The 10,000-nt window shown below is 34.7% G+C and overlaps 2 protein-coding genes across 2 annotated transcripts in view; both read right to left on the minus strand.

Moving 5' to 3' along the window:
- Positions 1-4,461: 4,461 nt before the first annotated feature.
- Positions 4,462-5,710, minus strand: LOC122261061 (molt-inhibiting hormone-like). The gene is made up of 3 exons (XM_086542982.1): positions 5,637-5,710; positions 5,133-5,413; positions 4,462-4,810 (listed from the first exon to the last, which is right to left on the minus strand). The coding sequence occupies exons 1-3, from the start codon at positions 5,646-5,648 to the stop codon at positions 4,708-4,710; spliced, it is 396 nt and encodes a 131-aa protein (XP_086399108.1). The 5' UTR covers positions 5,649-5,710; the 3' UTR covers positions 4,462-4,707.
- A 3,627-nt stretch (positions 5,711-9,337) lies between these two features.
- Positions 9,338-10,000, minus strand: part of LOC122261064 (molt-inhibiting hormone-like) — a 1,304-nt gene continuing 641 nt past the window's right edge. Inside the window, exon 3 of the mRNA XM_043028570.2 lies at positions 9,338-9,685. Coding sequence (XP_042884504.1) covers positions 9,583-9,685 — 103 coding nt within the window. The 3' untranslated portion in view covers positions 9,338-9,582. The remainder of the gene's footprint in view (positions 9,686-10,000) is intronic.

Genomic DNA, 10,000 nt, shown 5'->3' on the forward strand with positions numbered 1-10,000 from the left:
CGCCCGCATGTCCCGCCGGCGGAACGATCTAGTTGATTCGCTTCGGAATTGGTTCAATCGAGACGCCGATGGGCGGTCGGAGTGCCGTTCGCGTGAAGGTGTTCTTGTTTTCTTTTCGGTCTTTTGTGGGACATTGATGGGATCTGCGCCAGGAACCCAGGAGTGACTTATAATGCAGTGTGCTTATTTGTCCATCTATTGATATTTGAATGGATATATATATATGTGTGTGTATATATATATATATATACATATATATATATACATATATATGTGTGTGTGTGTGTGTTTGTGTGGTGTGTGTGTGTGTGTGTATGTATGTTACGAGTGTTATTCATTAAAGATATGATTAATAATCAAGATAATATAAAATAACCAAATCGCTATTTAGATGTTACTACATACAACATATCTAGTAAATTCAAAGCAACGTATTTTACATTATTCACTGTTTCATGTCCAGGGATTTAGATTCGTTAGGGAATAGCCCCTGACCCTCACCTATACGAACTATTCAGCGCATAACCCTTGCGAGGTAGTCACGTACGCATAACGCTCCCTTATCCATTTATTGTATTTTCCTTTATTTGTTTTAACATTTGAAATTGTTCAAAATTGTTCATTTTCTATTTGAAGTTTGTCTATCTGTTTATATTTGATATTGTGAATATCTTTGAATTAATAGAGGTTAATACTTCATTGAACACCCGTTATTTCATGTTTTCTCTTTTCACTAAATGTATTGCATTTTCGGATATAATGGTGATGGTAGATAAATAAAGTATTGGTTACATTTCCTGTTTTATTGGCACTATAAGATGAAATATCTTTACTAAAATCACATAATGAGTCTGACTGAAGTTGCTAATGCTTACGACCACCCCTACAGTCGTACAATGTATATTTGAATATATATATGTATATATATATATATATGTGTGTGTGTGTGTGTGTGTGTGTGTGTGTGTGTGTGTGTGTGTGTGTGTGTGTGCAGCCCGTGTCCAGAGGTCCTTGTCACTTCGGCAGGAGAGGTGATGGAATCTCCCCCTGAAAAAAAACGCTTTATGGCTACTTTTAGGACGGCCTGAAAATAAGAGAAGTAGGACGACAGCCAGGAAGGCCAGGAATGATACTCCCGACTTCTGCATTGTCCTCGATCTCGTGAAAGTCGTCCCAAAGCTTCCTGTAGAACAACTATCTCTGCTGCCTGGATGCGGTGCTCTGCCCTTTGGAAAATGGCTCTGCTTGTGGCTGCAGGAGCAGGTTGTGTGGAGGGCAAGGCATTCCTTTGCTTTGCAGAAAGGAACAGGGTTTCCGTCCTGCACGCAGCCAGTTGTTCGCAATAAAACGTTTTCTCAAAGTGTAAACAAAAAACAAAAATACAACAAAAATATATATATATATTAATGGGTGACTCAATAAGAAAATGTTACGTATATATACAAAATTTAGGGGTTGTAAAAATAACTTGATCCATTATAACAGCATGATGTATTTTATAGCAGACAAGAACAATTAATATGTACATTATTTACAATTTTGTTTGTTATTAGAAAACACTTGTACACTTTGGTTTTGTACAAATCTAACCAATTGTATATTTGGATTAATTGGACACAGCCTCCTCCTACTTTTATCATTTCTGAGGATAATAATAGGGACGTGAGTGTGGATGTTGATAGTTTGTTCCTGATTTTCGATTTTAATAAATCAACTTTAAAAAATAACCTTTCCACAATGGATGTAGGTAATGATAATATTTCTAAAACAAATTTAGAAATATTTTCAAACATTTATTAAGAAAAAATAAACAAAAGTAAAGGATTATGTATCTGCGAACATTTAGTACGCATGAGAGCGAACCGCGGACCGCAAGTCTTCGGGTGATATTTCCCGCGTTTCCAAAGTTCGCATAGCAGACGAAAATTGTATGAATTGAGAACCCTGGTGAGGAAACCAGAATTAAACTGCCTCCTGCTGGTCTGACACCTCTTGGCGTAGAAGGGCACGGCCAACTTGCATCAGTAAGAAGTCTTGTTGCTCATCGTACTCTGCCTCTACTTATGGCAATGGAGTTTTTGCTTTCTTTATTTATCACGATTGGATAAAACCCTTTCTAATTTATCTCTCCTTTTCGGTATCGGGCAATGGTTCTCCAGTGTTTGTGGAAATTGCCCATTCCATCGTTGTTTTCCTCGTTTATGTGTTTTCTTTTAAAAAGTATTTTTATAAAAAGTATCTTTAAAATATTAGTCATCCGTGCGCATGTCGAGATGTTCTTGGATTTAATGCCAAAGATTTCTTCACCTTTGAAGTTTCAATGGCACGATGCTTTGGTTTTATAGACGTCTTTTTTTCTAAACAACTAGGTATTAATTGTTTTTAAAGATGGTACTAGCTTTGCCGAGAGCCTGTCATCCTTGTGATATGCTTTTTTTAACTCTTTTTTCTTTCTTTAGGGTTTGTTGTTATTAATTGTCGTAGAAAGATGTAGTTGTTTACTGTCTTTAGAAGCGTATCGTTTATCTTTGGTTTCAGGGTCTTGTCTATAAGGTTGTTGATCATGACCAGTTTTCTCCAAGTTAATTTTCAGGTCAACTTCTTTGCTTTTAGTGTTTAGTTGGTTTAGTTTTTCTTGTAGTTCTGTTGGATCTTTAGAAACCGCAAGGTACCATCTGCAAAATGTAAATGTGTTAAGAGTTCACCATAATTTCGCGGATATAGAATCTTGTCTGACACCTTTCTGTACGAGAAACAATTCCGAATTTTTATCCAGTCTTATGAATGATGTTGCATGGTAGATATGTTTCAGGATGTTGCATCTCTCTCTCTCTCTCTCTTTTTTTAATAGCCTTCCTAACAGCTGGAATATCCACTGACTGAAAACTTTTATTTTAGTCTGTACAGGCAATCTAAACTGAGTGTTTTTTTCTGTTGTTTTTTTGTTTTATGTTTTTTTCAATTAGTTAATTCGTATTATGTAAGTGCTCAATAACCATTTCTAAAACCAGAGTATTCGTTTTCCTGATTTATAGCTGATACTTTGTAATATTATAGGACGGTAGTTGACTAGGTCTTTTTGTCACCCTTTTTGTGTAGCAGTATGATCAAGGCCTAAAAAAAGACTTTGTGAATTACTACAGTCTTTGAGGACATCTGGTATTGCATAGTTTCTTGCTGGTGCTTTGCCTCGATTTAATTAATTCATTGTGTATTCTGCTTCATAATGTGTTATTTCTGGTACCTTCAAAGATGTAAACGTTTGACTTCAATTTTATGCATATATATGTATATCTCTCTCTGTCTAAATACATATATATGTATATATATACGTATATATATACATATATATATTATAGTAGATCCAGCGATCCACTACTGCTGTTGCGCATCACGCCTCGCACTTGTCACGGCCCCCAGCAAGCGCCTTTATTTAAACACCTATCAACCAGCCAATCAGCTTCCGACTTGTTGGAGGTGCACTGGGGGGTAATCCCCTCCCCCCCATACCCCCAATATTTCCGGCAAGGAAGGGCAGTCTTGCCTGGGCCTTGCGAGTGATTGGCTGGTGTGGTGTCATGTGTCAATAATTCTTTAATATATCGTGCGGTAATACCCTCGAACTCGCTTCCATTATTCGTGTGAGATTTATGTGATTTATTATTAATTCCATCGCAATCAAGGGAATTGATAAACTAGTGAAACTTCTGGTGTATATTATTTATTCAATAACCACCCCATCACCAAGCCAAGGACCGGGGAAGGCTCGCTAACGACCTCCAGGGTTGTTACGCTACAATATGTATATGTATATATATATAATCCAATGAATATATGCATATATATATACATATATGTAAATATATATATATTATATATATATATATACATATATATATAAATAAATAAATATATATTATAATATAATATATATATATATATATAATAAATAAATATTATATAATATATTATATAGTAAAATATATATATGTAAAAATATATATATATATGTTAATATATATATATATATATATGTATGTCTGTTTGTGTGTGTGTGTGTCTGTATGTATGTATATATATATATATATATATATATATATATATATATATATATATATATTCACATATATATATATGCGTATGTATATATACTGTTCATTCTTATCCTATTTTGCCTTGTTCGAAAAAAATTCTTAGATGACAATACCCGATTTTTAAAAAGTGATCTGACAGACAAAAAATGCATGATTGAACATCTGCTGAAGATAATTCCCTACTTTCGAAAACAAATTACGTAACAGGTAGAACATCATTTGCATAAAAGGTAATCCAACCTGTATTCAGAAGGAGACTTGCGAAAGAGACGCAAAAAAGGTAACATGAAATCCAAATGAAGTGGGAGAGCTTGATTCTAAATTCACATAATATTTTCTTAATATAGGCAAATAAAGGATAGAATAGTATCTCAATATATAGAAACTTTATTCGGAATGTTATTTGATCATACACCATAGACCATTATTTTCATATTTTTTGTAATGCATACATTTTAGAATGGAGATAAGTTAACCATCATATGGCATTACAGTATCCACACTCAATGTATTTCGAAACTATAACTGACATGTATTAAAACATGAAAATCCAGATGATTTGTTATCCCGAGGTTCGAGTAAATCCTCAAGCCATTAACAGAACCTCATCTGCTTAAAACTCCCGAAGTAGCTCTGACTCGAACATGTACTGGCCGAGGGGGAGTGAGAGCTCAATCACACACGCTGGAAATATTTTTGTGCCGAAGCAGTTCTCCCTGTCAACAAGAAAACCATTAGTATTTGTTGTCTATAGTTTCATTTCATTAAACTGTGTCCTATTCAAATGACAGAAGGTTCTACTATGATTCCATCAAAGAAAGTCTTTGTTACAATAGACAATGTTTGTCATAGTCAAATTAATTCTTCTCCCCTTAGCAAATATATTACATCGAATTCTACCCGTAGATATCATCAAAATACTTATTCTCCATATATTTACTGTAACCATATCTTCCCATATATCTCCCTAATGTACCTGACTCCCCTCGTCGAAGGGTCACCGCCCCGCCCTGTCCCCCTTTCCGTCCCCTCCATTACCTGCACGCCTCGTAGATGCCCGGCTCCTTCCGGAAGAGGTTCTGGCAGTCCTCGCACGCCCGGTTCAGCTTGGCCCACAGGGACCGGTCGTAGACGCCCTTGCACGCTGAGTCGAACACCTCCCGCTTGGCCAGGCGGAGGGACGAAGCCGCGCCCTTCGACGCTGAAGAAGGAGGCGTCGAAGGAGGGTCGAAGGCCAGGCGGCTGTGCCCGGACTCCATGATTCTTCCGTGGCTCATGACGCCACAGGAAGCAGCCAGAGCCACCATCATCCACAGTGCCTGACGGTGCAGTTGTGTCATGGAGGGTTAGTTGGGCAGTGGAGGAGGACTTTGCTTCGCAGTCATCCTTATCTCCCATCGATTTATTTCAGAGACAGTGCAAGTTATGAGAGAAAAAAAAACTGTTCGAAGGACTATATTCCTTCCCTAATGATTAGATATTATGATACAAAATACCATAGAAAGTTAAGGATAGAAAGGAAACAAATAAAACTGCACTCACGCAGACAGCCATGACGCCTCAGGAAGGACTCGAAGAAGAGGAATGAGACTGGAAGTGACACTGGCCTTCCATGGCAGAGTGTCCCTTTTATATGGAAAAGTCCGCCCGCATGTCCCGCCGGCGGAACGATCTATTCGATTCGCTTCGGAATTGGTTCAATCGAGACGCCGATGGGCGGTCGGAGTGCCGTTCGCGTGAAGGTTTTCTTGTTTTCTTTTCGGTCTTTTGTGGGACATTGATGGGATCCGTGCCAGGAACCCAGGAGTGACTTATGATGCAATGGGCTTATTTGTCCATCTATGGATATTTGAACGCATATATATGTATATATATATATATATATATATATATATATATATGCAATACATATATAAATGTATATATATATATATGTGTGTGTGTGTGTGTATGTATGTATGTTACGAGTGTTATTCATTAAAGATATGAATAATAATCAAGATCATATAAAATAACCAAATCGCTATTTATATGTTACTATGTTCAAACATATCTAATAAATTCAAAGCAACGTATTTTACATTATTCACTGTTTCATGTCCAGGGATTTAGATTCGTTAGGGAATAGCCCCTGACCCTCACCTTTACTAACTATTCAGCGCATATCCCTTGCGAGGTAGTCACGTACGTATAACTAAGTCTCCCTTATCCATTTATTGTATTTTCCTTTATTTGTTTTAACATTTGAAATTATTCATAAAGAGGGGTTCATTTTCTATTTGAAATGTGTCTATCTGTTTATATTTGATATTGTGAATATCTTTGAATTGATAGAGATTAATACTTCATGGAACACCCGTTATTTCATATATTTTTTCTTTTAACTAAATGTATTGCGTTTTCGGATATAATGGTGATGGTAGATAAATAACGTATTTGTTACATTTCCTGTTTTATCGCTACGATAAGTTGATATATCTTTACTAAAATCACATGATGAGTCGGACTGAAGTTGTTAATGCTTACGGGCACCCATACGGTCGTACAATGTATATTTGAATATATATATATATATATATATATATATATATATATATATGTATATATATATATGTATTTATGTATGTATGTATGTATGTATAAAATAACCAAATCGCTATTTAGATTTTACTATATACACCATATCTAGTAAATTAAAAGCTACGTATTTCACTTTATTCACTGTTTCATGTCCAGGGATTTAGATTCGTTAGGGAATAGCCCCTGACCCTCACCTATACTAACTATTCAGCACATATCCCTTGTGTCCAGAGGCCCTTGTTACTTCTGCAGGAGAGGTGATGGAATATCCCCCTGAAAAAAAAAAAAAAAAAAAAAAAACTTTATGGCTACTTCTAGGACGGCCTGAAAATGAAAATGAGAGAAGTAGGACGACAGCCAGGAAGGCCAAAGATTTCGTCACCTTTGAAGTTTCAATGGCACGATGCTTTGGTTTTATAGACGTCTTTTTTTCTAAACAACTAGGTATTGATTTGTTTTTAAAGATGGTACTAGCTTTGCCAAGAGCCTGTCATCCTTGTGATATGCTTCTTTTAACTCTTTTTTCTTTCTTTAGGGTTTGTTGTTATTAATTGTCGTAGAAAGATGTAGTTGTTTACTGTCTTTAGAAGCGTATCGCCAATCTTTGGTTTCAGGGTCTTGTCTATAAGGTTGTTGATCATGAACAGTTTTCTCCAAGTTAATTTTCAGGTCAACTTCTTTGCTTTTAGTGTTTAGTTGGTTTAGTTTTTCTTATAGTTCTGTTGGATCTTTAGAAACCACAAGGTACCATCTGTAAAATGTAAATGTGTTAAGTGTTCACCATAATTTCGCGGATATAGAATCTTGTCTAACACCTTTCTGTACGAGAAACAATTCTGAATCTTTATCCAGTCTTATGAATGATGTTGCATGGTAGATATGTTTCAAGATGTTGCATCTCTTATTTGATTTATTATTTTTTGATAGCCTTCGTAACAGCTGGAATATCCACTGAATAAAAACTTTTCTTTTAGTCTATACTGACAATCCAAAATGAGTGTTGTTTTCTCCTGTTTATTTTTTCAATTAGTTAATTCGTATTATATAAGTGCTCAATAACCATTACTAAAGCCAGAGTATTCCTTCTCCTGATTTATAGCTGATATTTTGTTATATAATAGGACGGTAGTTGACTAGGACTTTTTGTCACCCTTATTGTGTAGTAGTATGATCTAGGCCTAGACAATTACTACTGTCTTTGAGGACATCTGGTATTGCATTGTTGCTTGCTGGTGTTTTGCCTCGATTTAATTATTTCATCGTGTATTCTACTTCATAATGTGTTGTTTCTGGTACCTTCAAAGATGTAAACGTTTGACTTAAATCCCATGTATATATATGTATCTCTCTCTCTGTCTAAATACATATATATGTATATATGTATATATATATGAATATATATATATTTATATATATATATGAATATGTATGTATATGTATATAAATATATATATATGTATATATATATATATATATATGTATATATACATATATATACATATATATGTATGTATATATATATATGTATATATATATATATATATATATATGTATATATATTATAGTAGATCCAGCGATCCACTACTGCTGTTGCGCATCACGCCTCGCACTTGTCACGGCCCCCAGCAAGCGCCTTTATTTAAACACCTATCAACCAGCCAATCAGCTTCCGACTTGTTGGAGGTGCACTGGGGGGGTAACCCCCTCCCCCCCATACCCCCAATATTTCCGGCAAGGAAGGGCAGTCTTGCCTGGGCCTTGCGAGTGATTGGCTGGTGTGGTGTCATGTGTCAATAATTCTTTAATATATCGTGCGATAATACCCTCGAACTCGCTACCGTTATTCGTGTGAGATTTATGTGATTTATTATCAATTCTATCGTAATCAAGGGAATTAATAAACTTGTGAAACTTTCGGTGTATATTATTTATTCAATAACCAGCCCATCACCAAGCCAAGGACGGGGAAGGCTCGCTAACGACCTCCAGGGTTGTTACGCTACAATATATATATATATATACATATATATATAATCCAATGAATATATATATATATACATATATATATAAATATATATATATATATATATAATTAAATGTTATATATATTATAAAATATATATATATATATATATATATATATATATATATATATATATATATATATATATATATATATTATAATAATAATATATATATATAAATATATATAATGTATATATAAATATAGACATATAATATATATATATATATATATATATATATATGTATATATATATATGTTTGTGTGTGTGTGTGAGTGTCTGTATGTATGTATTTATATATATATTCACATATATATGCGTATGTATATATACTGTTCATTCTTATCCTATTTTACCTTGTTTAAACATTTTTCTCAGATGACAATACCCAATTTTTAAAAAAGTGATCTGACAGACAAAAAATACATGATTGAACATCTGAAGATAATTCCCTACTTTCGAAAACAAATTACGTAACAGGTAGAACATCATTTGCATAAAAGGAAATCCAAACTGTATTCTGAAGGAGACTTGCGAAAGAGACGCAAAAAAGGTAACATGAAATCCAAATGAAGTGGGAAGCTTGATTCTAAATTCACATAATATTTTCTTAATTTAGGTAAATAAAGGGTTGAATAGTATTTCAATATATAGAAACTTTATTCGGAATGTTATTTGATCATACACCATAGACCATTATTTTCATATTTCTTGTTATGAATATATTTTAGAGTGGAGATACGTTAACCATCATATGGCATTACAGTATCTACACTCAATGTATTTCGAAACTATAACTGACATGTTTTAAAACATAAGAATCCAGATGATTTGTTATCCCGAGATTCGAGTAAATCCTCATTTAATAACAGAACCTCATCTGCTTAAAACTCCCGAAGTAGCTCAGACTCGAACATGTACTGGCCGAGGGGGAGTGAGAGCTCAATCACACACGCTGGAAATATTTTTGTGCCGAAGCAGTTCTCCCTGTCAACAAGAAAACCATTAGTATTTGTTGTCTATAGTTTCATTTCATTAAACGGTGTCCTATTCAAATGACAGAAGGTTCTACTAGGATTCCATCAAAGATCTTTGTTACAACAAACTATGTTTTTCATACTCAAATTAATTCTTCTCCCCTTAGCAGATATATTACATCGAATTCTACCCGTAGATATCATCAAAATACTTATTCTCCATATATTTACTGTAACCATATCTTCCCATATATCTCCCTAATGTACCTGACTTCCCTCGTCGAAGGGTCACCGCCCCGCCCTGTCCCCCTTTCCGTCCCCTCCA

This window comes from Penaeus japonicus, unplaced genomic scaffold (genome assembly GCF_977035675.1).
Source record: "Penaeus japonicus unplaced genomic scaffold, GWHDUDI00000001_assembly GWHDUDI00000013, whole genome shotgun sequence".
In the NCBI taxonomy this organism is placed as follows: domain Eukaryota; kingdom Metazoa; phylum Arthropoda; class Malacostraca; order Decapoda; family Penaeidae; genus Penaeus; species Penaeus japonicus.